At 54.7% G+C, this 27,897-nt stretch overlaps 1 protein-coding gene across 1 annotated transcript in view; it reads left to right on the plus strand.

The window, feature by feature from the left end:
- Positions 1 to 2,623: 2,623 nt before the first annotated feature.
- Positions 2,624 to 27,897, plus strand: part of MACROD1 (mono-ADP ribosylhydrolase 1) — a 149,881-nt gene continuing 124,607 nt past the window's right edge. Inside the window, 5 exon segments of the mRNA XM_038564151.1 lie at positions 2,624 to 2,907; positions 2,909 to 2,989; positions 2,992 to 3,082; positions 16,733 to 16,834; positions 17,436 to 17,552. Of these exon segments, the coding sequence (XP_038420079.1) occupies positions 2,779 to 2,907; positions 2,909 to 2,989; positions 2,992 to 3,082; positions 16,733 to 16,834; positions 17,436 to 17,552 (520 nt within the window). The 5' untranslated portion in view covers positions 2,624 to 2,778.

The following is a 27,897-nucleotide window of genomic DNA, read 5'->3' on the forward strand; positions in this document are numbered from 1 at the left end:
CTGCTGGAAGATTTCGCCTTCCATAAGTTTCCTTGCTTTTGCCTCTGGGTGTTCTTCTGCCTGGAATGTCTCTGACCCCCACATACACACCTTTGGAGCCTGGCAACATTTTATCTTTTTCAAAGGATCCAGCTCTGACTCTATGAGGAGGTCTTGCCTTGCCCATCAGAACCCTGCTTCCCTGCCCACATCTAGCCATGTATGGGGGACCCAGGCCTTTCTTAGACTGGACAGCGGAGGGCTGTGAGCTAGAACCTTCTCTCTAATGGCTGCCATGTGACATGTCCAGAGTGTGCAGGGTACTTCAAAGGCCTGGCTGTAGGGGATGTGGATTTCAGGCTCGGTGCACAAAGGCAGCCTCCTGATTGGGCACGAAGACTTTCTATGGCTGGGGCCCGTGCCTCTTCCTATATCCCTGTCTCCAGACCTTGCCAGGAAGGGTATAGTAGGCAAAATAATGGTCCCCCAAAGATGTCCACACCTTCATCCCTGGAGCCTACAAATATGTTACATTATATGGCAAAGAGGAATCAAGATTGCAAATGGAATTAATGCTGCTCATCAGTAGGCTTTAAATTAGGAGATTGTCATGGCTTATGCTGGTGGGGCCAGTATAATCACGAGTCATTGAAAATGGGTAGGAAAGCGGAAGAGAGTCAGAGGCAAGAGCCACTATGGAAAAATTGGTTGGGGAGATGCAACATTATTGGCTTTGAAGATCAAGAAGCATGTCATGAGCCAAGGAGTGTGGGTGTCTCTGGAAGCTGGCAAAGACCAGAAAGAGCCTCCAGGAGGAAACAGAGCCTTGCTGACACCTTGATTTTAGCACAGTGAGACTACTGTCCTACAGAACTTTAATAAATTTATGTAGTGTAGGCCACTTGTTACAGCAGCAATAAAAAATACACAGGGTCATCCACATGCTTCATTTCCTGAATCAGTGACATCCGCACAATTGCCTTCCAGATCCCAGATGAAGAACCAAACGACCAGGCCCTCAGACCCTCATAGGCTGTGTTGACCTCCAGCCAGTTCCCGCTGCTCATCTGTGCCACGGGGCAATGCTGCCTCATCCGGCCGTTGGGAGTTCATCACGAGGTAACAAAGGTATAGCAAATGGAAGTAGAGTGCTTAGTTCAGCACCAGCTGGTACCTAGTGTCCTGTAAATGGCTGCTGGTTGTAGCTGGCAAGGCCCTTCTTGCCTTGCTGAGTTATAGGAGAAGTGGCAAGTGGTGACGTGACTTCCATTCTGAGGGCCTGGCTACCATATCCTGAACTCATTTTGGGGAGAGGGTACAGGCCTCACTGGAATGTTGGGGACCCTTGGCTCTTCCTCGCCCCTGGCTTCTGATGTTCCCTCTCCACCCTCATCCCAGGCTGATCACTGCCCTCCTTCCAGTGGGCAGGTCTTTGCTGGTTCTCTATGGGACATTCTGGTTTTGCTAGCTGCAGCCACTCCACCCCGCTGGCTGTGTCATCCTCCCCACAACCCTGTCACGGGTTACTGCCACACCCAGCGCCAGAGGGGCCTGGAACACAGGGTCAGGTCTGCAACCAGCCAGACCTGAGCCCTGTCTTTTTTTAAAGATTCTTATTTATTATTTATTTGAGAGAGAATGAGAGCGAGCAAGCGAGCGCACGCACAAGCAGGGGGAGCTAAAAAGGGAGGGGAAGAAGCAGGCTCCTCCCATGAGCAGGGAGCCCAAAGAGGGGCTGGATCCCAGGACCCTGGGATCACCACCTGAGTTGAAGGCAGACGCTTAACTGAGCCACCCAGGCGCCCCTGTCTTATTCTTAATTTACAGCTCAAGAAGGGAGTCTCAAGTGGCCTGTGGACCGCAGGGTGGCAAACTGGTATTGGAACCTTCTCTAGGACCCTGGGCTCCTCCTGAGGTCATAAAAATATCCACTATTATGTCTCTCAAATATTAAAAGTATAGAAAAACATACACGTATTTAAAAATCTATCTTCAGGGGGATCCCTGGGTGGCGCAGCGGTTTGGCGCCTGCCTTTGGCCCAGGGCGCGGTCCTGGAGACCCAGGATCGAATCCCACGTCGGGCTCCCGGTGCATGGAACCTGCTTCTCCCTCTGCCTGTGTCTCTGCCTCTCTCTCTCTCTCTCTATCATAAATAAATAAAAATTAAAAAAAAATCTATCTTCATAGTCTCCCTAAAAAATCAGAAAAAAAAAATCACGCCAATTCTTCCACCTGAGAACGCCTCCTGAAACTCAAATTTTCTGCCTTCAAATACCAGTGTTTGCCTGGTCGCTTCCAGTCCCGTCTCCGCCGCCCCCGGGGCGGGCTCAGCTGCCTGGGGAAAGTCGCCAAACCGGACGGACCGGCTCGCGCTGCCGTCCCCTCCCCGGGGCGGGCCGGGATGGGGGCGGGTGGAGCGGCCGGGCGGGGCGGGGGGCCGAGGGGGCGAGCCCAGAGGGGGCGCCAGGCAGCCGCGCGATCCTCCGGGAAGCAGGAGCCTCCCGCGCCGCGCGATCCCGGGCGCCTGGAGCGGGCGGAACCCAGGCGGGGCGCGCACGTGTGTGTAGGAGTGCGGGGCGGGGCGGGGCGGGGCGGGGCGGGGCGGGGGCCCGTCCACCGCCCGGACTACAAGTTCCAGGGTGCCCAGCGGCGCGCTCGGGGTTTCTGGCCGCGCGGCCCGCCAGCTCGGAGCCGGTCGCTGCTAGCACACTCCGCTCGGTCCCAAGCGGATCGGGGCGAGACTCCCAGCACCGTAGATAGAGTCCAAGTGGGCGGGGAACCTCCCCGCGCGCCCGCTCATGTCCCTGCGGAGCCAAGTGTCCGGCCGCCTGGCACAGCTGCGTGCGGCGGAGCAGCTGCTCCGCGTCCCGCGCCCCTGGCCCGGCCCCTCGGCGGGTGCCACGCGGACCCGCAGCGGCGCGTGCGGTTCCCCCGGCGACCCTGGGCGCGGACGGCCCCGGCGCGCGGACCCCAGCGGGAGTTGGGGCTTGGGGGGCGGCGGCGGTGGGGCGGAGAGGAGAGCCGGGGTGCGCACCTGGGCCCCCCTGGCCATGGCGGCGAAGGTGGACCTGAGCACCTCCACCGACTGGAAGGAGGCAAAATGTAAGTGTAAGCAGGAGGGGGGCGCGAGGGGGCGCGGGCGGCTCCACGTGGGCCTTCCCCGGCTGGACGGCACCCCGCCAGCAGCCTCTTCCACCCGAGAGACCTGAGGAAGTTAAGGCCTCGGACGCCCTAATGCGGACCCCTCCGTTCATGGCCACGCCCCCCGGGTGCTCAGCCCCGCAAGCAACCTCACTCCCTAGAAGGTCCCGGCTCCCTGTCGGGGGTGGTGTGAGGGGGGGGACCTGACCTCGCCCGCGGGGGTCACAGGACACCCCCAGGGATCATCCAGGACCTGCCACCTGACTCCGTCCTGCAGGAGGGAAACTGAGCTGACAAGCCAAGGTCACGGAGAGTTTGTGGCTGAGCTGACGTTTGGCTCCTGAAGTCCCATGCTTTGTATAGTATGGTTTCTCAGGTGGTGGCATTTTAGACAGAGTGGCAGGAACTGGACTCAGGGGACAGCTCTGGGTCTGGTGCCCCACCTGGTAGGGTCAGACAGCCCCACAGAGCGGCCTCCCTGGGCAGGCCAGTCCCGCCTCCACCCCACCCCTACCCTGAAGGCCTGTCTCCCTGGGCCTGGTCATCTGGTGCCCTTTTGCCCTCATCCCTGGCCTCTGGCCACTTGTGAACAGTTTCTGCCCCATTCCTGGGGTATACAGGGCAGAGATGGGGCATTATATCTGTGAGAACAGGGACAATCTGCACCCCCAGGTATCAAGCCATTTCCTCCCACTATGGGACAGGTGGTGAGTCCCAGGGCTGGACTCTGGGCCCCCACACAGAGCAGGAAAGGGAGAGAATCCAGCCTGCAGAGCCACAAATAGTCTGGCTGGCAGCTCAGCCAGCTGCCCCTGCCCTTCAGAGCCTGCTCCCAGAGCTCTTGTAACCTTCCTGGCTTGATCCCTTTCAAAAGCACAGAGGAGGCAGCTCATTGGCTGGGCCCCTGTGGTAGCTTCCCAGCCGCCAATGGGTCTGGGAAGGCTGGCCCCTGGCTGGTGGGGGAGGGTGGGGGTAGAGGGAAGGAGTCCCTCAGAATTAGAGGTAGAGTTCAAGAAGATCTTTACCCCTGTCATGAATTGTGTTCCTTCACTGGGATCTTCAAGCACCGGCAGAAAGCACTTGACGTGGCTAGTGCGCACACAGGGTGTCTGTCATGCCCTCAGCCCTGGCTCGGAGTGGGGGGCTGGCAGAGATGCGTGGCAGGGGGACTGTCCCCACAGGGAGCCTGCCTCCCCTTCTCTGTCAGGAGCAGCAAGCCAGCTTGGTGGACAGGAGAACTAGGGAGGCAAGGGGCCCAGCCACCTGCTCCTGGATCTGTCACTGTTGTAGGATCCAGCTCTGCACCCCCTCCCATTCCTTGGTTCCCCTGAATACTTCTAGGCCTTGTGAAGCTGACAGGCCAGGGATTCCCAGGCTACTGTGGTGTGCTTGGAGCTAGGATTTCCATTCATCCATTTTTTTAAAAAGTTTGCTTATTTTGAAGTAATCTGTACACCCAGTGTGGGACTCAGACTCATGACCCTGAGATCAAGAGTCACACAGTCCTCTGCCTGTGTCTCTGCCTCTCGGTCTCTCTGTTTCTCATGAATAAATAAATAAAATCTTAAAAAAAAAAAAAAAAAAGAGTCACACAGTCTTCAGACTAAGCCAGCCGTGCGCCCCTCGTTCATCCATTTTTACTGAGCATCTTCTATATGGTCAGCACTGTTCTGGTGCTGGGTTTCAGCCATGAGTGAGACAGGCAAGGGCCCTGCCCTAGTGGAGCTTCTTCTCTAGGGGAAGGAAACAGTTAAAAATGTCATCAAGCCAGTGGGGCGGTGCCAGTCAAAGGCCAATGCTGGTAAAAAAACAAAACAAAACAAAACAAAAAACCCTGGCAGATGGGGCTGCCTGAGCTCCAGAATCCACTTGGGGGCAGTGTGAGGAGGGTGGCCAGGCCCTAGGAGCCACAGCACTGGGTGTGAAGACACCAGCAGGCTTGTCAGGATGATCTGTGTGTTTTAGTGATCTATTATTGAATAACAAATTACCCCCAAATTCAATGGCTTAAAACAACAAACATTTATTACCTCTGTCTCTGAGGGTCAGGAACCTGAGAGTAGCTTAGCAAGGTGGTTCCGTTGGGCTTGGTTGGAGCTGGGGTGAGCCATTCCCAGGTGGCTCACTCCTGCAAAGTGGCTATTGGTAAAGGCCTCAGACCCACCATGGAGGTCTCTCTGCAGGGCTGCTTGAGTGTCCTTACAACATGGCAGCTGGTTTCCCCCAGAGCTTGTGCCCCAAGAGAGGGAACATGAAAAGACCAAGCCAGAAGCCACAGTGCCTTTCTGTGACCTAGTTTTTAAAGTCCCACACCATCTCTTCTGCTTTATTCTGGGGCTTAGAATGGAGTCCTGGTGTCTGGTCCACATTCAAAGGGAGGGAAATTAGTCTCTACCTTTGGAAGGGAAGAGGATCAAAGAATTTGGGGCATATTTTTAAAGTCACCACACTGAGGAGCTAGCTACCTTAGCTGGACTCTGCTTCTCTTTTATTTTTTAAAAATATTTTTTATTTATTCATGAGAGGCATAGAGAGAGAGAGGCAGAGACATGGGTAGAGGGAGAATCAGGTTCCCTGCAGGGAGGCTGTTGAGGAACTCGATTCCAGGACCTCGGGATCATGCGTGAACCAAAGGCAGATGCTCAACCACTGAGCCACCCAGGCGTCCCTGGACTCTGCTTCTGATTGGGGACTAAGCTTTGATCCTTGAAGACCTCCATATGATTTTCTTCATTATGTTTGGTTTTCACTTTGAGCTGAGTTACGGTGTACAGTGAAGTTTGCTAAGCATACACACCTTAGGCGTACAGTCAGTATATAATATATATATATATATATAAAAGATTTTATTTATTTATTCATGAGAGACACAGAGAGAGAGAGAGAGGCAGAGACACAGGCAGAGGGAGAAGCGGGCTCCATTCAGGGAGCCTGATGTGGGACTTGATCCCTGGTCTCCAGGATCATGCCCTGGACTGAAGGCGGCGCTAAACCGTTGAGCCACCAGGGCTGCCCCAGTCAGTATATTTTTATTTTTATGTAAATATCCAACTGTGGTCAATAGGTTGCCATCACCCCAGAAGGTTCCTTTGAGCCCCTTTGCAGTCAGTACCTCTTACTATTCCTCGGACTTCATACAAACAGAGGCATACAGCTCTGTTTACTTATAGTTGTGTGGTTCATGCACATTACTGGGTATACAGTTTGCCTTTTTTTTTTTTTTTTTTTTTTTTTTTTAAGGTTTTATTTATTTGAGAGAGAGCACAAGCAGGGGGAACTGCAGGCAGAAGGAGAAGGAGAGGGCAGCCTGGGTGGCTCGGAGGTTTAGCGCCTCCTTCAGCCCAGGGCATGATCCTGGAGTCCCAGGATCGAGTCCCATGTCTGGCCCTTGCGTGGGGCTTGCTTCTCCCTCTGCCTGTGTCTCTGCCTCTCTCTTTCTCTGTCTCATGAATAAATAAATAAAATCTCTTTAAAAAAAAAAAAAAAGGAGAAGCAGGCTCCCCACTGAGCAGGGAGCCTGATGCGGGGCTCCATCCCAGGACCCTGGGATCATTACCTGAGCCTTAGGCAGGTGCCTGACTGACTGAGCCACCCAGGAGCCCCCAGTTTGCTCTTTATGGCTGTGTAGTGTTCCACGGTGTGGCCGTACCACATTTTGTGTACTCGTTCTCCTGTTGATGAGTATTTAGTTCTCCACTTTGGGGCTGTTGGGAATAAAGCTGCTCTGATTATTCCTGTACATGTCTTCGATGGACATGTGCTTTCCAAATACCTGTATGTGCTTGGGATGATCCTCTCTCAAAGCCTGGTGCACAGTAACCAAACTCACAAGAGCCTGATGTAGGTCAGAAGGTTGATGTGCAGCTCACGGTGGGAAATATGATAGCAGCGGGTCTGGAAAGGGTGTCTAGGCAGGGCCTCTTCTCCCTGTGGAAAAGCCACACAGAAGCCAAATCATAGTCCTAGGTTCACTCAGCAGCATGTGTTCTCAGCTAGGGAGCTGGTTGAAAGATTTTGGAAGCTGATCTCACTGCCCTGGGCAGGCTGGACAAGCTTCCCTGCAAGGGGTGGACCTACCTACCAAGAATCCCCTTCCTTGGGTGATTGCTCAGTTGTTCAGTCTTTATGCACTGTTGACTGCCTGCTCCGGGCCCTGGGTGCAGGCTGCCTCGGCTCCTGGCCCAGTGCGTCCTCTGGACACACGGCCAAATTCTGCCTTACTCTGGGCATTTCCTTTCTCCTTCCTAAGGTGACTGGCCACCTCTGTAGACCCATTCTCCCTCTGGGTAAGTAAATACCACCAGGCTGGATCTTCCTGGCTAGAAAGACAGTCAGTCCTTTGGGGAGATCTCCGTGGTATCCGATTTTACCGCCCAGAGGATTATTTCTCTAGTTGCCTTAGTAATGGGGAGCCTCATTATCCCCAGAGGTGGTGCCTATTTATCACAAGACTGTGGAAATAATCATACCCTAAAGGCAGTTGGGCATTGCAGGCATCTAGGGACTATTTCACCACAGGAGGGGTGCCACAGACCCTCCTGACCTTCAGTGGGGGCAGAGCTGCTAAGAAGAGGATGGGCAATTGGTGCCATCAGACATGGGCCAGCCCCAGCACCGCTGCTTCCCTGCTCCCTGACCTCAATTTCCACATCTGTGAAATGGGACCAACAGGACCTGATTTGTAGGTTGTGCAAGGATCGCATCAGAAACCATTTTGTACCCGGTGGTGTATAAAAAGGGTCCACGGCGTATAAAGGGTCCCCAGTGACCCCCTCTCTTGTCACTGCTTGGGTCTATCTCCTCTCTCTGCACTGGTTTGGCCACAGCAGCACTGGGCTTGTGTAAACTTGTCTCCCTCATGGTCTCAAATGCTGGAGCTAATGACCTGCATATTCTGAGCCATGTCTCCTCTCCCTGGTGCTACAAGCTAGAGCTCCAGTGTTCCAGCCTCCCCTTTGCACTGGGCAGAGATGAGGACTAAGTTCATCCCTCTTGGGCTTTCATGCAGAGCGGATGATTTCTTTGATTGGATTCCCGAAACGGGGAGATTTGCAGGCTCACCTGGGAACTGGGGAGTCTTCCCCTACCGGTCTCTTGGGGAAGCAGCCTTGGTATCCCAGCATGGGCAGAGGCAAGGGGGCCCAGGTGCCCCATGCTCTGTCTCCCCATTGCTTGTGCCACAGACTTTGACAAGACCCAGCTCTCAGGGGACATTGAGCCCCGGTGATTAATGCCCATGCCGCTGTGTTCCCAGGGCCCTGCCGTTGTCAGCCCTGTCCACGTGGCCTTCTCCAGAAGAGGAGCCTCCCTCCGTGCCAGCCTGCCCTCACCTTTCTGAACACCATCTAGCAAAGTGCCATAAAGACACTTCTTAAAACACATCATTGAATTCCCATTCACCCACTGCACTTTATGGCTCTGGTGCAGCCAGCTTCCTCCAGCTCAGTTTTCATGCCTGGGAGCTGCTGAGAGCTTCGTCCAGGGTCAGGCCTCCCCATCAAAATTTACTGCAAACATCTTTTTACAACACCTGTCTCACTGAGCTGTGAAATTCTCTTGCCTCTCCAAAAAAGAAAGAAAATTAAAACGTATGTTATGCATCTTTTATAGAAAAATAAAACTCGCTTGTGCTTTAAGTCTGCATCTGTCCTTCTGGCAAAAGGAGGTAGAAAATGTTATAAATGCATGGGGCCTAGCTGACAGATGGAGCCAAGGCAATGAGGATGACCCTTGGTTCCTTGGAGCCAGGGAGAATCATAATTGGCTTCTCCTTCCCCATAAATCAGAGGCCCGGGCAGTGTGTAGTTCCTCAGGGGTCAATCAGGCTGCAGCCTCACTCTGGAGACGAGGACAAGGTGCCCCACATGCTAGCTTCAGGAGGTGTGTGGCTGGGGACCATGAACTGGAAGGGACAGGCTGACAGATGTCTCCAAGGTCAGCGCCTAGTTGGCTGGTGGCAGAGCCAGGAGTCCTGGCTATCTTCCTTCTCTGGAAAGTGGAGCCGTCTTTTGGGCTTTGCTGGTGAGAGGGGTCTGTGCAGGCTGTGGGTCCCTCAGACCAGCTCTCGGATGCTGGTCAGGACAGCACAGGAGAGAGCCTTGGGTAGGGTCCCCTCCTGGCTTTCCTGTGGCCACAGCATACCTGTTGCTTCTGGAAAGCAAGGTGGTGGCATCTGCTAGGGGACTCTAGCCATTTCCAGGCTCCCCAGACTCATCCCATGGGGTGCCTGGGGCTTACCCAGCCAGAGGAACTCAGTACACAGGAGCCCTGTAGAATTGGCCTGCGTGCTGGCTGACGTCCCCGCAGCACCTCGGCAGGCATGTTCACTTCCCGGCCCTGGGTTCATCTGGCTGGGAGGACCCACACCTGGGTGTGCCGGGGCCTCTTAGGGGACCTACCTCTGGTCTCAACTGTGCAAGATGACAAATATGGGCACCCGTATTCAATTCAAAAAACTCCTCTACCTACTTATGCCTCCAACTTGGAATAGAAAGCCCTCTCCCCAGCTTGGTCTTGTTTCACTTTGCACTCGGGGTCTCCGCTCACTCGCAGGAAGGACTGCGTATCCGCTGTGTGTCTTGCCCTTGGCAGCGTCTGGGTATTCTGACAGTCCCTTCACCCCAGGACCTAGGCAGGTGAGCCTGCCTAGTCCCTTAACTAGAGATGAGGAAACTGAGGCACAGAGTGACCTGCCCATGAACGTGATGTCAGGAGCTCATAAGCCCAAACCTAGTGGGACCAAGGAGCAAGAGGAATCAAAACCATAGTAGCGGCCTGGACCAGCACATTCCTTCCAGAGTCTCTGTTCCTCAGATGGGAGACAAGCTGAGGGGAGGGGACTGCCACAGCCTGGCCTTTGCTCTCTGGTCCAGCCCTTCTAGATTTCTATCCATTTCCTCACCCACTCACCCAAATGCTCTCTCCTGCCTCAGAGCTTTTTCATATATTGTCTTCTCCACCTGGACGACTCTGTTCTCTTAGCAAATATGCACTCAACATTCAGGTCTCGGCTCATTTATCGATTCCTCCCACAGATGCCCATGGACGCTTACACATGCCATGCACTGTGCCAGATGGTGGGAATCCAGCATAAATACCACAGATCCCCAAGTGGCCAAGGTCAAGTACAGGAATAAAGCATAGCCAGTAGGGGAGGGGCTGCTCTGTGGAGTGGGGAAGGCAGCTGGGAGGGGCTTATAAAGGAAGGTCAGGCCGAGGGCCCGCAGGTACAAAGGCCCTGAGGCAGGAGACAGTCTGGTGGTGGGAGGAACTGAAAGGTAATTGATCTGCATGGACTGCAGAGGTGTGGGAGGCAGAATGTAGTGTTGTGGGCAGGGAGCAGTAGAGGAGGTTAGGGGGAGAGGCAGGGCTGTCACGTGGGCCTTGGTAAGGACTTGGACTTTGAGCTGAGCTTTAAATAGAATTCTGTGTCTAAGATTCCTGGGTTGCTGTGTGAGGAACAGATGATCGGGTGGACTGGGGAGTCCACCAGGAGTAGAGGACTTCTGGGTGGTGCTAGGGAGCAATGATAGTGGCTTGGCCCCTGGCAGGGGTGAGCAGAGGGCTTGGCTTTGGGGGTATTGTGGGGATAAATCTAACAGCCTGCAGATGGATGGACCAGGGGACTAAGAGAAAGGACCCCTCCCCCACCTTATGGGGTCCTAGCAGAGTCTGGGACTGTTCATTGAGAAGGGGAAGCATGAAGGAGAGAAAACCGTGTTTGGGAGGAAGGAGTCAGAAGTTCAGATTTGCACATGAGGAGTTTGAGGATGAGGGTAGGCCACAGACCTTGGGGATCTGATGCTTGATGCTTAGCAGAGAGCTGAGGAGCTGGAGGTATAGCCCCAGACCAGACCGTGAGCTGAAAGAGGGTTTAGAATGTGTAAGGATATAGACTAAGGAAAAGAAGAGGCATTAAGGAGATAGGAGATCCCACCCATGAGTGGGGTGGGATCCAGGAGAGGTTGGGTCCTGGGGGGGAAGTTGGGGTGGGGGGTGCTGAGTGCACAAGAGAGGACAGAAGGGCCCACCTTGGGGTCATGGGGCCCATGTGGTGTCTCTGGCCTTGTACAGAGGTGGGCAAGACTGGGGAGGGCTTAGGGGAGCACAGGAGGGAGGAAGTGGGGGCAGTGGAGGAGGAAGACAAAGATGAGGCCACAGCTGCAGGGCATGGAGTGCATGGTTCAGGAAGGCTTTATGACCTTGAGACAGGAGGGGAGTCCAGAGGGTGTTTGAGGGCAGATAAGACAGTCCAGTGGAGGAGCTGTAGGAGTGAGTCCTCTAGGTGAGCCAGCAGCCTGGGCTGAGGGACGGAAGGCCAGTGGGGGATGGAAGGCCAGTGGGGGACGGTGGGGGGGGACGGTGGGGGGTGGCGGTGGGCAGGTGGGGGGCAGTTTCCCAGCTGGCAGGAGAGGCAGCGTCCCAGCTGGAGGAGATCAGGAATGTAGAGGGAGCCTTCTGTTTGGTGATGCGATTTTCTCCAGCCATTTGCAGCCCCTGGGGCAGACCAGAGAGAAGTTACCGTCCCTCCTCAGGGAAGCTGTCCTGGCCTCCTGTCTGCTTGCTCTGGCCCTAGGACTTCACCTTGCCTCCCACCTCCAGGATTGGTGCCTGGTGGGTGCTCAGTAGATACTTAGGAACTGACTGCTCTGCGCTCAGATGGCCGGGGAGAGGCAGAGGCTGGAAGGAGCCTGGCCTCCCCTCCCTGTTTGATCTTTGCTCAGTGGTACTGTCCACCAGCGGCCGAGTGCTTTGCTATGTATCCAGCTAAGCTTGTTCTGCTTCTCCTTTAGAGCAGGAGGGAGCTTTCTTTACCCCCACTTTGCAGAAAAGGATAGGTAGCCAAGACTTGGAGAAGCACTTCAGCTCTTTCCAAAGACCAATACCCTCCCCCAACACACAGAAAAAGGAGTGGTTAAGTGGGAGCCTGTGGCCTGTTACTTAGCTTGTGCATGGGGTCGTGTGTCCAATGGGGAGGGTAGGCTTTTGAAGGGGGGAGAAGGGAGATGGGCTGTGAGCATCAGGACACGCTAGTGACAGAGGGGACCATCCACACTGGGGACCATCCACAGTGTGATATCCTAGCCTCTTAGAATGAAAATGCCACTGCTGAGAGTTGGGGGAATAGTTAATCTATATCTGGTGAAAACATTTTTTAAAGTTCTTTATTTGGGATACCTGAGTGGCTCAGCCGTTGAGTGTCTGCCTTTGGCTCAGTTCGTGATCCCGGGGTCCTGGGATTGAATCCCACATTGGCTCCCTGTGTGGAGGCTGTTTCTCTCTCTGCCTCTCTGTGTGTCTCTCATGAATGAATAAAATCTTTTAAAAATTACTTATTTATTATAATTTTTAAAGATTTTCTTTATTTGAGAAAGAGCATGAACAGGGGAGGGGAGGAGCAAGACTCCCTGGTGAGCGGGGAGCCCCAATGTGGGGCTCAATCCCAGGACCCCAGAATAATGACCCGAGCTGAAGGCAGGCACTTAACCAACTGAGTCACCCCAAAATTTATTTATTTATTTTTAATGCAAGTATAGCTGGCATACAATATTCGTTTTAGGTGTACGATGTAGCGATTTGACATTCGTATATGTTACAAGCATAGTCACCATCTGTCACCACCCGTTGGTATTACAGTATTATTGACTGTATTCCCTATGCAGTACTTCTCATACCTTATTATTATTATTATTTTTTTACATTTATTTTATTTATTTTGGGCATTGACATTAAGGGTATAGTTACATGCAATGAATGGCTTGATGTAAACATATGCTTCTAGGTGACTTCTCATACCTTATTAAAGGATGTGTCCCTTAGTCCCCTGCACCTATTTTGCCCATCCCCACCGCCCTTTGCTCTCTGGCAACTACCAATGTGTTCTCTGAACTTATCAGGCTGTTTTTGTTTTGTTTTTTAGATTCTACATGTAAGTAAGCTCATGTGGCTTTTGTCATTTTCTATCTGACTTATTTCACTTAGCATAGCATTTTCTAGCTTCATCTACGTTGCGGCAAATGGCAAGGTTTCATTCTTCTTTATGGCTGAGTAATATTTCATCGTGTGTATCTCCCACCTCTTCTTTTAAAATTTTTTTTTTAATTTTTATTTATTTATGATAGTCACAGAGAGAGAGAGAGAGAGGCAGAGACATAGGCAGAGGGAGAAGCAGGCTCCATGCACCGGGAGCCCGACGTGGGGTTTGATCCCGGGTCTCCAGGATTGCGCCCTGGGCCAAAGGCAGGCGCCAAACCGCTGCGCCACCCAGGGATCCCCTCTCCCACCTCTTCTTTATCCATTCATCTATTGATGGCCTCTTTGGTTGCTTCCATATCTTAGCGATTGGAAATAACACTTTAGTGAACATAGGAGTGCATGTATCTTTTTAAATTAGTATTAGTATTAGTATCTTTTTGAATTTTGAATTAGTGCTTTCATTTTCTTTGGGTAAATACTCAGAAGTGGAATTACTGGATCATATGGCTGGCCGGCCTTCCTTCCTTCCTTCTTTCCTTCCTTCCTTCCTTCCTTCCTTCCTTCCTTCCTTCCTTCCTTCCTTCCTCTTTCTTTCTCTCTTTCATCTCTACACTCAATGTGGGGCTTGAACTCACAACCCTGAGATGAAGAGTCAAATGCTCCACTCACTGAGCCAGCCAGGTGCCCCTGGTATTTCTATTTTTAACTTTTTGAGGACCTGCCGTATTGTTTTCCACAGGGGCAGCACCTATGTACATCCCCACCAGCAGTGCACAAAGTTCCCTTTTCTCCACATCCTATTTCTTGTCTTTTTTTATTTTAGCCACTCTGACAGGTGTGAGTGGTAGCTCATTGTGGCTTTGATTTGCATTTCCCTCATGATGAGTGCTGTCGAGTATCTTTTCATGTGCCTGTTGGCCATCTTCTTTGAAAATTGTCTATTCAGATCCTCACCCATTTTTTAAAGATTTTATTTATTTATTCATGAAGGACACAGAAAGTGAGAGGCAGAGACATAGGCAGAGGGAGAAGCAGGCTCCTTGCAGGGAGCCTGATGTGGGACTGGATCCCAGGACCCCAGGATCACGACCTGAGCCAAAGGCGAACGCTCAACTACTAAGCCACCCAGGTGTGCCCCCCCACCCCGCCCAGTTTTTAATTGGTTTGTTTGTTTTGTTGGTATTGAGTTGTATGAATTTGGTGAAAGCATTACTTTTTAAAAATTTTTATTCTTGTAGAAGAGCTAACTCTTCTTTTTAAAAAGATTTTTAGGGCAGCCCAGGTGGCTCAGCAGTTTGGTGCCGCCTTCAGCCCAGGGTGTGATGGAGACCCGGGATCGAGTCCCGTTTCGGGCTTCCTGCATGGAGCCTGCTTCTCCCTCTGCCTGTGTCTCTGCCTCTCTCTCTCTCTCTCTCTCTCTGTGTGTCTCTCATGAATAAATCTTAAAAAAAAAAAAATAAAAAGATTTAAAAAAAATCATTTGAGAAAGAGTGAGTGAGTGCACAAGTGGGGAGGAAGGGCAGAGGGAGGAGAAGCAGACTCCCCACTGAGCAGGGAGCCTGATGTGGGGCTGGATTCCAGGACCCTGAAACCATGACCTGAGCTGAAGGCAGACATTTAACCAACTGAGCCACCCAGGTGCCCCATTTATTTTTATTTTAAAAATATTTTATTTATTTATTTATTTATTTGAGAGAGAGCATAGAGGGAGAGGGAAAAGCAGACTCCCCACTCAGCAGGAAGCCTGACTTGGGGCTTCATCCCAGGACCCCCCAAGATCATGATCTAAGCCAAAAGCAGATGCTTAACTGACTGAGTCACCCAGGTGCCCCCGTGAAAGCATTTTTAATCTGCTTCAGGTGCCCCTGGGATGACGTGAGTTCTTAACAGACTTGGTGGCTCCACGATGGCCCCATCTCCTCACAGTGTCTCTCCCCCTGTGCCTGCCTTCCGCCCCACACCCTGAATTTCACCCACCCAGGACCTCTAACATACTGTTCATGTGGTGAACCGCCCTTGCCTACGCTGCCTACCTCCCATTTCTCTCTTAAGCCCCTGGATGGGCGTTCCTGCTGCCTCCTCTCCCACCCCCTGAACGTCCTCGGAGCTTGGATGGCTGGCTTGGTTGTGGAACACCTGCTCAGGCAGTGTCTCCTGTGGCGGATTGTAGGTTCCCAAGGGCCCCTACGTCCTTGTACCATATGCAGGACTTGCACATTGTGGGCGTGTGTGGGAAAGAGTGGGAAGTGGCTGCCAGAAAGTGTAGTTCTGGCTCAAGCCACAGTTGAAGCAGATTTGGGGGGCGCTAGCAGCCTTTTATGATCATCCCAGCCATAATACTGAGCTGGACCATGAGCTGGGCCCTTTCCCTGCTCCTCATACATCCTTGAGGGACAGAGGCTTTGGATGGTTGACTTCTGCAGGGCAAAAGGCATGTGTGGACAACCCACCTGTCTCTTGAACACCTGCTCTTTGAGGCCTTTTCCATAGAAGGCTCCAGGAGGCAAGCCCTGCCTCTCCTCTCACCTTCCCTAATTGCCCCCCCCCACCTCTGCACATTTTCTGGTGCTTTTTGAGTTCCTTGAGTGTGACCTTTGCTGTTTGTTGCCCACCCCTCAATAAGTGGTCAGTGAGGGCCGCTCCATCTGGGGAGCATGTAGTCCAGGGGAGCAAGGCCCGGCTGGGAGCCTGGGCGCCTGGTGGCCTCGGGCCGGCAGAGGGAGCCCACGAGCCAGGAACCTGGACCACTGTGCTCCTGGGAAGCCTTGAGAGGGGGTTCCGCGCTCCTCCTGGGCCTGGTTCCACCCAAAGGGAAAACCAGGCCCAGGGAGCAGAGCCAGAGCAGGGAAACCAGGCTGGGTGGACCCAGAGCCTGTGAGCAGAAGGGGGCCTGGCTCCCCACTCACCAGCTGTGTGACCAGGTGTGGCTTCCTAGCCTCCCAGGGATCTCCATTTCCTCATCTGTAGGATGGGGACAATCCTAGGGGCTTGCTCCCTCGGTGCACACTGGAAGAAGCCAGTGGACATCGTCTGTGGGGAGCTCTCTGCCGTGCTGGGGGTGGAGGTGCTGTGAACAGGGATCTAGTTGGTTCCTTGGCTCTTTGAGGATGTTTGCCTTGTACCCTGTGTCCTGCTGCCTACAAATAACCATGGTGATAATATACCCTATTGAGGACGTAACTGAGAATATAGCTCGTCCAGTCCACCAACCTGCTCTCCTTACGTGCATCCAATATGTTTGAAACTATTCTGCAGGGGCCTCTTAATTAATCCCCATTCTATACATGAAGAAATCAGGGAGCCAGAGGTGTGGACACAGCCGGAATGTGGCAGAGCGGGATTCTGAACTCAGGTCTGCGGTAGCTGGGAGAGGCCCTCTCTCTCCCTGGGCTTCAGGTCCCCTCCGGAACAAAAAGGGCAGGGCAGGATGGACAGGATGGTCTAGGGACCTCCTGGTTCTCACCTCCTCGTGTGCCTGCGGGAAGGGTGGATGAATAGGGCTGGTTTGCATCCTTGGATGAGGTGAGCGTTGTGGTGAGGAGGGGAGAGGAACAGAGGGTGGGGGAAGCCCCTGGACCGCTCTTCTCCCTGCCTGCCTTGACGCTCCTACCTGCCTGCCCCATCCTGCCCCTGTAGCCTTTCTGAAGGGCCTGACTGACAAGCAACGGGAGGAACATTACTTCTGCAGGGACTTCATCAGGCTGAAGAAGATCCCAACGTGGAAGGAGATGGCGAAAGGTAAGCCCCGCACCAGGCAGGTGCAGCTGGCGATGTGGCGGGTGGCCTCTTCAAACCCCGACCCATGTCTTGGCGGCATCGTACCGGCTGTGCCGAGAATGGCAGCAGCACCCACTGGGTGCTTGCTGGGGGGAGGGGGGCTTTAATTATGAACATGGTCTGAAAAGGGTTCAGTTTTTATCACCATTGTACTATGGGGAGACTGAGCTCCGGAGTCACGACCACACAGTTGCCGGGAGCTGGGATTTGAAGCCGTGGTCCAGTGGCCTGCAGTGGGGCGGTCAGTGAATGTCCAGGCCCTGCGAACTGCAGGCCTGGCAATCCATCACGCAGGGCAAGTCACTCAACCTGCCTAGGCCTCAGTTTCCACATCTGTAAAATGGGAATGGATGACATTAATGCTGTACCTGTGTTTAACCTCGAGAAGATTCAAGGGGACCATGTGTATGCTTCGCAGGAGAGGTGCTTGATCATTGTGGACGGCCGGTACAGTTCATCAGTCACCTGCCTCTGGAGGTGGTGGGGGGTGCTGGAGGCACTGGTGGGTCACCTGAGTGAGGGCCTCTCTCTGACCTCGGCCCCTCGGCCTCTGCTTATCCAGGGGCGACTGCAAAGGTGGAGGAGCCAAAGTACAAGAAGGATAAGCAGCTCAACGAGAAGATCTCCCTGTTTCGAGGTGACATCACTAAGCTGGAGGTGGACGCCATTGTCAATGCTGGTGAGTGGGGACTTCTGGCTGGCCCGAGCCAGGGACCTGGGTGGCCGCCTCGTCACCTTTGCTCCAGTCTGCTGTGGCAGGCATGGGTGGACGCCATCTGGCTCCAGTGAGACTCGGGTGGCTGGATGAGGATGGCTTGCTGGCGCCACGGGAACCCAGTGTGTCGGCGGCCCGGACTCCTTTCCCTTGAAACCCTGACCTGCTGTGTCGGGGGCACCTTGGCCGAGCTGCCTTGCGGCTCTGAGACCCATTAGCAGCTGGGAAGGGAGAGGGCTTGGCTGGAATTGCGCCGGGCTGCCCTGCCAGGAAGGCGGAGGCCAGAATAGGGTGGTCTGACCTCAGGGGCTGCAGACGCCCGACCACGGCTTTCCTGCCTGCTGAGCCCCCTTCCTACCTGCAGCAGGTGATGGAAGCTTGTCAGGGGAAAGGTGGGGGCAGAGGCCCTTGTGCCGCGTGCTCAGCTTCCTGCTGTGGCTCTAGCTGGCTTGGCAGGTTATTGTGATGAGTGGAGGAGCCTCCTGGTTCTCTCCCCTCCTGGGGGTAGGAGGCAGGAGGGTGGTTGGTGTCCTCCTGGGCTATGGTTGTCTGGCGGAGGTCAGGAGGGGGATGTCAAGGGACACTCAAGTCTGCCTGGCACACAGGTGGTCTCAGGTGGTTCATGGGACAAGAACCCATGGCGGGGCAGAATCCCAGCCTGGATTCACCTGTTTACCAAGCTTCACTGGGAGGAGCTTCCTTACAGAAAGGTTTGGACACACAGGCAGAGCCTCTTTTCCTGGGTCCTAGGAAACCTCAGTGCACTGCCACCTCCTCACCACAGCAGTCTCAGGCACCCACCCCACCCTGGAACATCTCAGATCTCCTCCACCTTGCCCTTGGGCTTGCGGCCATCATGTCTGACCCCACTTTCTGGCCAGGGAGTGGTGTCCCTGAGTGCCCCTGGGATGTGGCTGCTGATACTCTTATTGATAAGGGGCTGGACTCTTGGGACCTGGGAAGACGTAGCCACTCGGCTTGCCCCAGGCCTGCTTGTTGGGGTTTGGGTTGCGTTTCTGGCCATGGCATTGCTCTACGTGTCTCTCTGCCTGTTTTTGTAATCACACAGGAGTCCCTGTTCCCCTACATTGTCTGTCTCAGTGCACAGGTGACCAGTGACACAAAGACAGGAGTTCCAACTGAGGGCAGAGGGAGCTTGGTCCCCTTTGGGTTTCTGCTGGTGTGTCTGCTGTGTTTCTCTCGGGGCCACTAGGACAGGGGGTGCCAGCAGACCTGTGAGTCCATCTGGGGAGATATGGGGTTAAGACAAGTCATGCTGGGTTGGCAGATGTCATGGTGGCCTGGAATAGAAGAGCCTTCTTGCTGCCTGAGCCCAGGAGGGGCTGGTCTGGGTGGAAGGACTAAGCCTTGGAGCCATGGCTGAGGGTTCTGTCCTGCATGTCTGTGGGGCTGCTCTGCTGCGTGCCTGTGGCCTGTGGTCAGTCATGGGCAACGGTATGAGAGGATCCCTGACATACTTTCCTTGATGAGCTACAAAGTGGCCCGAGGGAAAAGTGGGGCATCTTATCAGCTGCTTCCCAGCTGGATTGGTAGCTGACAGGCGAGGAGGGAGGTGCGGAGACTAAGGTAGGGTGTTGGTGGGATGCAGCAGGAGCAGGGCGGGGGCTCAGGAGGCTGCGTGTGGGGCTGTGGGTGTGATCCATGGCTTTTCTGAAGTGTCTCCGCACCTGGCCAGATTCCTGAGTACAGCGGCTGTCAGCCCCTCTCATTCTTAGAAGAGCACTTTGGTCCTGGCTGCGTTCAACGGCATGAGGTTGGGGGTGGGAGCTTGCTGCATCTCTCTGGGGACTCCTGTTCTGCATGTACGTGCCCTGGCTCCTGTCCATCTTCCACCTGGTGGGGGTGATAGAAAACCCACCTGCTGGGTTGTTGGGGGCATTAGGGACCTAAGCTCATGAACAGTGATGCTCACGCAGCACCTGGCATGAACCAAGTCCTCATCACCTGCCTCTGTTGTGGATGCTAGAACTGATGTCACTGTCATCTCTCTGGGTATCAACCCTGTCCCAGGAATGCCAAGGGATGCTGGGTGCCTCCTGCAGAGGAGCAGCTTTCAGCTCTCCCTGCTTGCCTCAGTTTATCCAAACCCTCTTGGTGGGTTTTCCTGGGATATCTCCTTTTTCTAGAGTCTCACAGCAGGGAGGACTGAGAACCTGTGTGGAAGCCTAGGGAATGGCTGAGGGAGGCCCCGGACATGGGGGTCCCACACAGAGCTGGCTTCCCCTCTAGGGCCTCCCTCCCTGCGTTTTCCTGTTACCAGTGTTCTGGCGGCATTGCCACTGGTCAGACCTCAGGGGTCCTTGGTGGCCTTGGCCTGGAGCCCCACAGCCCGGATCCTTGGGCCTCCTCCCTGGGGACCCCCACCCCCAACAGCCTTGGCTCAGCACCTGCCGGCCGCCCACCAGGGGGCAGCAGAGTTCGCTGTTTCCAAGCCTGGTGACGCCGTCAATCAGCCTGTTTATTAGCAGAATAAAAGTCGAGGCAACGTGGGGCTTTTTGGGCTGCATTAGTCTGGTCTGTGCCTCGTGAAACCCATATGTGCTTAATTCATATGTAAAGTTTCAAGCAGGAAGAGAATACGTGTCCATTAAATTCTATTTGACTTGATTATAATCATTAGCCATGAATAATTGCTTCTCAGTGCCGACCGTGGAGCCACCACAATGGGGAAGAGGAGCGAGCAATTATAGCAGGGTGGGGATTTTTAAATTTTCATTTTTGAAGCTTAGGGCAGTGTTGGTCCCGTGGGGAGTGGTGTGGTAGGACTGGGCTGGGGACTTAAGGTCAACTTTAGACTTTCTGGATTTTGTTTGTGTGGGTGTCTCATTTTGTCCCTATGGCCAGATGGCGGCGGGGGCAGGGAAGGTGCCATTGCTGGCTGGGCCTTGCTCCAGCTGCAGGAACCATGGCAGGGGAGCTGGGAGGGACCTGTGAGGGAAAGGGGTTGGAATCCTTACAACTCCCACCATGCGAAGAGCTGGGAGGTAGGGGTGTCTCCAGTCTGGCTGCAGGCTCCCTTCCCACCCCCCTCAGAGGACCCGGGGGATCCTTGGGGATGGCAGGGGCCAGGTGCCCTCCATGCCTGCCCGCCTCCTTCCCTCCCCAACATCCCTTCCCTCCCTCCTGCCCGTGGCCTTTCTCAAGACTTTGGGCAATCAGACTGTTTGCCAACCGGTCCTCTGGCTTTTGAAGGCCAGGCCTGCTTTGATCCCACTGTGTTGGTATTTGAGATGTGATTGGAGCACGTGTGTACTGTGTGTGGTGTCTGTGATGGTAGATGTATGTGGGATGTGTATGTGTTGTGATGGGAGGTGTGTTGGGCAGCCTGGGTGGCTCAGTGGTTTAGCGCCTTCGGCCCAGAGCATGATCCTGGAGTCCCGGTTTGAGTCCCACGTCGGGCTCCCTGCATGGAGCCTGCTTCTCCCTCTGCCTGTGTCTCTGCCTCTCTCTCTCTCTGTGTCTCTCATGAATAAATAAATAAAATCTTTAAAAAAAAAAAAAAGGAAGTGTGTTGTATAGTATGTGGAGGGCACGGAGTATGCTGGGGCACGGAGTCCAGTGGGGGAATGCCTGGCAGGTGGGTGGCAGGGCTAGAGGTCACAGGGCCAGGATCAGACCCCCCAGGCACCTAGGTGCCATGCAGGCAGCCTTAGGCCTTCCTTGGTTCTGTGTTCACAGGCTGCTGCTGAGGCTGCTTGCTCTGGCAGTACCCAGGGAGTCTCAGGCTCCCACCATCTGGTAGCCAGCCATGGCTCCTACCCACGGGGGCATGCTGCATCCATCTTAATTAAATTGGGCTGCCATGCTGGCAAGATAAACCAGGGAGCCCCTGCAGGCCCCCATTCTGGAGCAGAAGATTCCTAGGGGCAGTGCCTGCTGCTGCAGGTTGGCCTCCGATTACCCAGGCTGTGTCTGGGAACACTGTGCCTAGCATTTCCTCCAGAGAAAGCTCAGGTCTGGGAGTCTTTACAGGGGTGGTATTGGGGGAGGTGCTTCAGCTGTGGAATGCCATAGAGGCATTGCCATATCATCTCATTGCCATAGAGAGGGGTGACCTTGACTGGGTCACTTTCTTGCCCTTGAAGCTCCCAGCTCACCAGGCCTGTGCCTGCAGGTCCCTAGTTTTCGGCAGACAGCCGAGTCCCGGGCAGGAAATGTCCCGGTAGAAAGAAACACCCCGATTCTTGGCCAGCCCCGGGGCCCAGCTGCCAGCTTTGGCCTTCAGGGCATAATGGGACAGAGCAGGGATGAATGTGATGTTTTGTGCAGACAGAAGGAATCTTCCACTTCACAGCCGTCCCAGGTCGGCAAGTCAGGGCTGTGGGCACAGAAGCCAGGAGCTGATTGGAATCCCAGTCTTCCTGCTGGTAGCCCAGGGTCCTCTGGCTAGGAGGCTCCAAGCCTCTGTTTACTCATCTGAAAAATGGACCATCCCTGGCCCCACCCAGGGTGGGCGTGAGGATGACATGAGTTCAGGCCCATCCAGTGCTGGGCCCAGGGCCTGGCACAAAACGAGCCCTGAGTAAATTGTTATCAGGAAGTCAAGAGCGAGAGCAGCTAAGTAGAATATAATGTGACAAAGCCCTGGAAGCAAGGTCTGAACAAAGTGCCATGCGACACCACAGGGACCAATTAATTCTGCCAGGAGGTGGCAGGAGGCAACGCAGGTCAGTGAGGCCTTTGAGGGGCCTAGGCCCGCGGGCCAGGATGCGCAGAGCGGGTGGGAAGCTGTGTCACAGCCACAAGCTGGCCTCGCTGGGTGCTTTTCAGCTGCTTATTTATTTAAAATAAGGCATGAAGTGGCGCTCTGTTTCCTTAAGTCTTGGGTTTTTGATTTGTGAAAATCTGCCAGCTGTTAAGCGCCCCCTCCTCCTCTCGAGCCAGCCCCGTCGTCCTTCATCCCTTCCACTGCCAGGGGCTCCAAGGAGCCCAGCCCCAGCAGGCCCTGGGCCACTGCTCAGAGTCAGTGATTTAGAGACCGCCTTGATGGACTAGCAGGCAGGAGGGGCTGAGGGACGCCGGCTGCCTTGTGGGAAGTGATCTGACGCTAAACTGTCGCCGTAAATCGCTTTATCTGTCACTTCAGATTTAAATGTGTTTGCTGAGGCTTGCCGGCTGCCTCCGACGGCAGCCACTTCTCCGCAGTGAGCAGGGAGGGCGAGTGTGGGGCAGCCTGCGGGCGGCTGGGCCCTTGCTGGGCCCAGGGCCCCTGGGGGCACACGGTGAGGACCCACCACCACTCAGCGCCCACCCTGTGGCACTGGCCTCGAGGCATCCTTGAGGCAGGCAAGGCTGTGATCCCCATTTTCCGTGATCAGACCGCCAGTCTTGGCAGGTGACAGTTGGAATTTGAACTCACGCACGGCCTTTCCTTCATTCTGCAGACTATGCAGCAGGCCTGTTGTTGCACCAGGCATTGGTATAGGCCCTGGGCTACAAAAAACACACTCTATAATCCCAAATGTGAGGTGAGACCCATGAATAGAAAGGGATAAGAAAGTTTGTGAGGGCTGGGAGTCCTGGCTGCAGGGGTGGGAGGTAATCTGGAAGGCTGCCTGGAGGAGGCAAAGTAGAGGCAGTGCTTGTGCTGAGAAGGGAGTGCTGTCTCTGTATCTCTCTCTCTCTCTCTTTCTCCAATAAATAAATAAATCTTTTTTAAAAAGGCGTGTGTGTGTGTGTGTAGGGGTGCCTGGGTAGTATGGTTGGTTGGGGAGCCAACTCGATTTCAGCTCAGGTCATGATCTTGGGGGGGCCCTGCATTAGGCTTTGCACTTAGTGAGGAGTCAGCTTGAGATTCTCTCTCTTTCTCTCCCTCTGCCCCCCCTCACATGCACTCTCTCTCTAAAATAAATAAATCTCAAATTAAAAACGGGGGTGCTGAATCAGAAGCTGGGAGGTGGCGTTCTAGGGGCAGAGACGGAGAGCCCTGGCAGGAAAGGGTGAAGCAGGGCAGGCTGTGGAGGGGGATGCTACTTGGGGGAAGCTCTGAGGGGCTTGGAATGAGCCATGGCCAGTCCTGAGCGAGCGTCTCCCTCCAGATCTGGGCTATATGCACATCCCATGACACCTCCCCTGGCCTCTTGGTGTTACTATATTAGCCCACGGTGTCAATGTGAAATTGAGGTTCAGAGATGTGAAGCAACTTGCTTAAGGCCACACAGCTAACTGGTAGTGCTGCTGGGAGGGGAGATTTGCCAGACCCTAGAGCTTCCAGGAAATCCTTGTATTTTTGAGGGTGGATGGAAATAACCTTGTCTTTGTTCCTTTTCTTTTCTGGTCGAAGAATAGGTATGTTGTCTTCTGCCCTGCCTATAGGAGGGTTGGGTGTTTGGTGCAGGGGGTGGTCAGTGCAGAAAAGATGGTCCTGACATCTCAGTCTGGGTTTCTTGGCCCCATGAAGCCCCGTGATGGGCTCGAGCCCCTGTGGCTTGCCTGGTGGACCTGTTGCTCAGCCCCTGCCCTCGGCTCACCCAATGGAGCACCTGCTCTGAAGCGGGGGCAGCTTGTTATTCAGTGCTGCCTCTGGGCCAAGGGCTGCCCCCAACTTTGCCTCACTTCTGAAGTAGATACTAGTATTTCCCCCATTTTACAGATGAAGAGATTGAGGCCCACATGGGGCCCTAATGCTGGGAAACGGCTGAGCCAGGAATCAAACCCTCACCTTTCAGACTTGGAATTTAAGGGGGATGCTTAGAAGCTCCTCCTTCCTTAGAAGCTCCCTCTGCTTCTAGTCTGGGGGTGAGGGGCAGAGAGGATTGGAAGGCCAGCTGGGAGGCCTGGGGTCCAGTTGACACCCTCCCCAGAACACCCGGGATGGTGCTAAGGCCTAATTTCCACCGCTGTAGGAGGAGGGCGGCTCGTTTCCACAAGGTCGAGAAGCGGTTACATAAATTCATAAATGATGGATCCCTCCTGAATTATTGAGATTCCCTTGAGGGCTCACAGGGCCTGGTCCAGCAAGCTGAGCTTGGCTGTGGGCAGGACTCAGGGACCCTGGAAAGGTCCCTCTACCCCAAGGTCTTCTCCCAAGTTTCCTGTGTATTAGCTGGATCCTTCCCATCCTTCCACAGGGAACACGAAGGTGGGCCATGGACCTGGACCCAGTGACCCTATGGCCTGGGTTTCAATGAAAGTTTGTTGAATAAATGATTGTTTGAATGCCTCTGAGAGCGAGTCAGACAGAAGGAGGGACTGGATGTGCCAGTGACCCCATCTGGGTCTCCTCCTCCTGTCCCAGCCAAGACCCCACTCTGCCCCTCATGGTTGGTCATAGATGCCGGGGCCCAAAGGAGGCTGATGCATTTTACAGGTGAGAATAGTGGTACCCAGTGCGGGCTGCTTGTGAGGTTCCTGGCTCATTGTGAGGCTCTGGGGATACAAGGCTCCATAGGGCCCGGTACATGCCCTCAAGGCATTTCCCAGCTTGGACAGGGAGAGTGTCTGAAGCCAGAAGGGGACAGTGACCTGCTCAGGGTCACACAGCAGGAAGGTGGCAAAGCAGACCTTCCTGATTCCCAGAACTGGGCCCTTTCTCCTTGTCTTTCTTCTCCCCGTCACGACAGACCCAAGGTCAGGAGGCAGCAGTTAGGCCTCTGCTGCTCACCCGCCCCCTGCCGAGCAGCTCCTCCCTGTCCTTGAGTCCGACTGGCCTAAGCACCTGCACCTGCGCGCCTGCCTGTCCGCTCTCCACCCTGAGCACTGAGCTGACGAGGCTGGAGCTTGTGGGAATGTGTGTGTTTTGAAATTAATGGAGACCATTAAATTGGCCAAGCATGAAAAGGGCTGTATCTGCAGCCCTTGGCTTGCTCTACCAGAATAATCTGCCAGCGCCTTGGCAAGGGGGTGCCCAGCCAGCTTCAGGCCTCTCCAGAGGCTGTGGCTTGCCTGCCCATGAAATGGATGGTACCCTGTGTCCCTACAAGATGAAGGGGTCTGGATGTAGCACATGGACACCATGGACCCTTCCCAGGCACTAGGGCCCCTTCCTTCCTCTCCACACCCAGCTCTGTGCAGCCAATGCTGTTCATAGGGGTGTTGGGTTAAATCTGTTCTCTCCAGACCCCCAGGTGGGCTCATACCTTCTCCCAGACCTGACTCCTGGTTGAGGCCTGGCCTGGCCCCAGTGTGGGGTGGTCTGTAGGATGTAACATGGCCTGAAAGAGGGTCCAAAGCTTAACTCTGCCTCCTCACCCCCCACTTCCCAGACGGCCCCATCTCAGGGCACTGTGGCGGGAGGTGCTGGCCTGGCTATGGGTCTCTGTTCCATAGGGTGCAGGCTGTGGGACCTTAAGCCAGTCACTTACCCTCTAGGCCTCAGTTTTCTTGTCTGTATAATGGGAATAAGAGTCCACTAGGACCCGCCTCCTAGGGTTGCTGTGAGTTTGGGAGGAGATAGTACAATGTCCAAGATTTATAAGAGTAAACCCTGAAGAAATGCAGCTCCTGTGTTCATTGCTGTGGCTACTCTGGGAGGGCTGCTCTGACCTGCAGGATGGGGCCTGCTGTGTATAGTGTTTGCAGGAGCTGGGGATGGGATGGTTGAGCGTTCCTCCTTCTTGTCCTTCTTGTGGTAAACTGAGCCCTTTTGGGGCCTGAGGTGGCTGAGGCAGGGGCCCTTCCTGATTTGGGGTTTCTTAACTGTAGGGTACAGGGCCATCAGTGGGGAAGGGTGTGTGGTTCCATGGGAACAGCCTGTGCAGAGCCAGGAGGTGGGTCAGGCTTGGGGCTATTCTCCACCTCAAGGAAGCTGGTGACTGAGGCACCCTCCCGGTCGGAGCTAACAGAGCCAAAGCCACCCGAGGGCCCCTGCAGCCTCTGGCCTTCTCTTCCTCTCCCTCCTCAGAGTCTTTGTGTGCTTCAGAAGCTCACCTTTTGGGCTTATTTATTTATTTTGCAAGTTGCTGTTTGGATGCTTCCTCAGGCCCTGCTGGTAGCTGCCTGTGTGTGACCCCATCCCAGACTCCCTCTCCCTGCTGTCTTGAGTGATCACCCGTCGAGAGAGTGCAGCTGCCCTTGGGGAGGGAGGCCAGGCTGGGGCCGGAGGGCCCCTAGGTGTGTGGCATGGGCAGCCCCTCGAGGCCAGTTCTGTGGCTGCTTACAAAATGGACCAGGGTAAAATCCATGGACCGCTTCTCCCAGCCTTGGTTCCCACGGTATGCCCTGTGGGAGGAGGGAGGAAACCGGATGAGTGCCTGGCATGCTGTAGGGGCTGGGTGGGATACCTCACTTCACCACTAGACTGGAGCAAGTGTCCCCTGGCCCCACGTCTCCATCCCCGGACAGGGCCCACCTGTGGTGGGGGTGGCCCCAGGATGCCAGCCCGTTAGCTCTCTGATGGCTGAGGTCCCCCTGGAGGCAAGCTGCCCAGCATGGGGACTCGGGCAGGGACCCTGCTCCCTGAACCCCCCCAGGGGTGTCCTCGTGGGGTGTCAGGAGACAGAAGCCAATGAGAACTCAGGTCCAGGAAAGGACTCGGGTCCAGGAGAAGACGGGTCCTGGGGTGTGGAGCCAGATCTGACGGTGCTCCGGGGGGGGGGTGGAGGCCAGTGCTGGGTGCGGGGGCCCCCTCCGCCAGGGCACCCAGCTGGCATCGCCCGCTCTGCTTCATTAAAACCCCATCAGCTGCACCCCGCTCCCAACAGCAACAAGTGGTCCTTATACCCACTCTCTTCCTCTCCATCGCTGCTTCCTCCCCCTCTTCGGACATTGTAATTGCCATAAAAATAGGAGCTTAGCTGTGGAGTAGCATGTGGGAAGAGAGAGGCCCGGCTGTCAGCCATTCCCCTGCCAGCAGGGCTCGCGTCTGTTTTATTATTGCCGCCTGGCTGTATTTCACGTACGGTTTAAACATCATCAAACACCACATCCCTTTTGAAAAGCAAGAGCTACCTTGCTGAGGATGTTGAGGAGAAACAGGAACATTAAAATCTACGAAGCAAATGGCCCAGAATTGACATTTGCGATGGGAGCTTTGCAGCTTTGACTGTCAAAGGAGCTAAATCCTGTCTGGCAGCCTCGGGGAACTTTCCTGGTGAGGGTCACAGGAAGGTGGGGTGGGCTGTGGCTGAAGCCTTGGGGCTTGGCAGAAAGGGGACCCTGGTGTCGTGGGCGGAGTCAGGGGGTGATGGAGTTCTGTGGGATACCTGACTGTCTTTCGTGCCTTCCAGGCCTTGACCTTGACTCAGCCTCTTCTTCCTGCTAACAAGGCAGGCAAAAGCCCCCACTCCCCGCCAGGTGCACAGAGCAGAGTGCTGGGCTCCGGGGCTCTGGGGCTGGCCTTCCTCCAGGA

This window comes from Canis lupus, chromosome 18 (genome assembly GCF_011100685.1).
Source record: "Canis lupus familiaris isolate Mischka breed German Shepherd chromosome 18, alternate assembly UU_Cfam_GSD_1.0, whole genome shotgun sequence".
In the NCBI taxonomy this organism is placed as follows: Eukaryota; Metazoa; Chordata; class Mammalia; order Carnivora; family Canidae; genus Canis; species Canis lupus.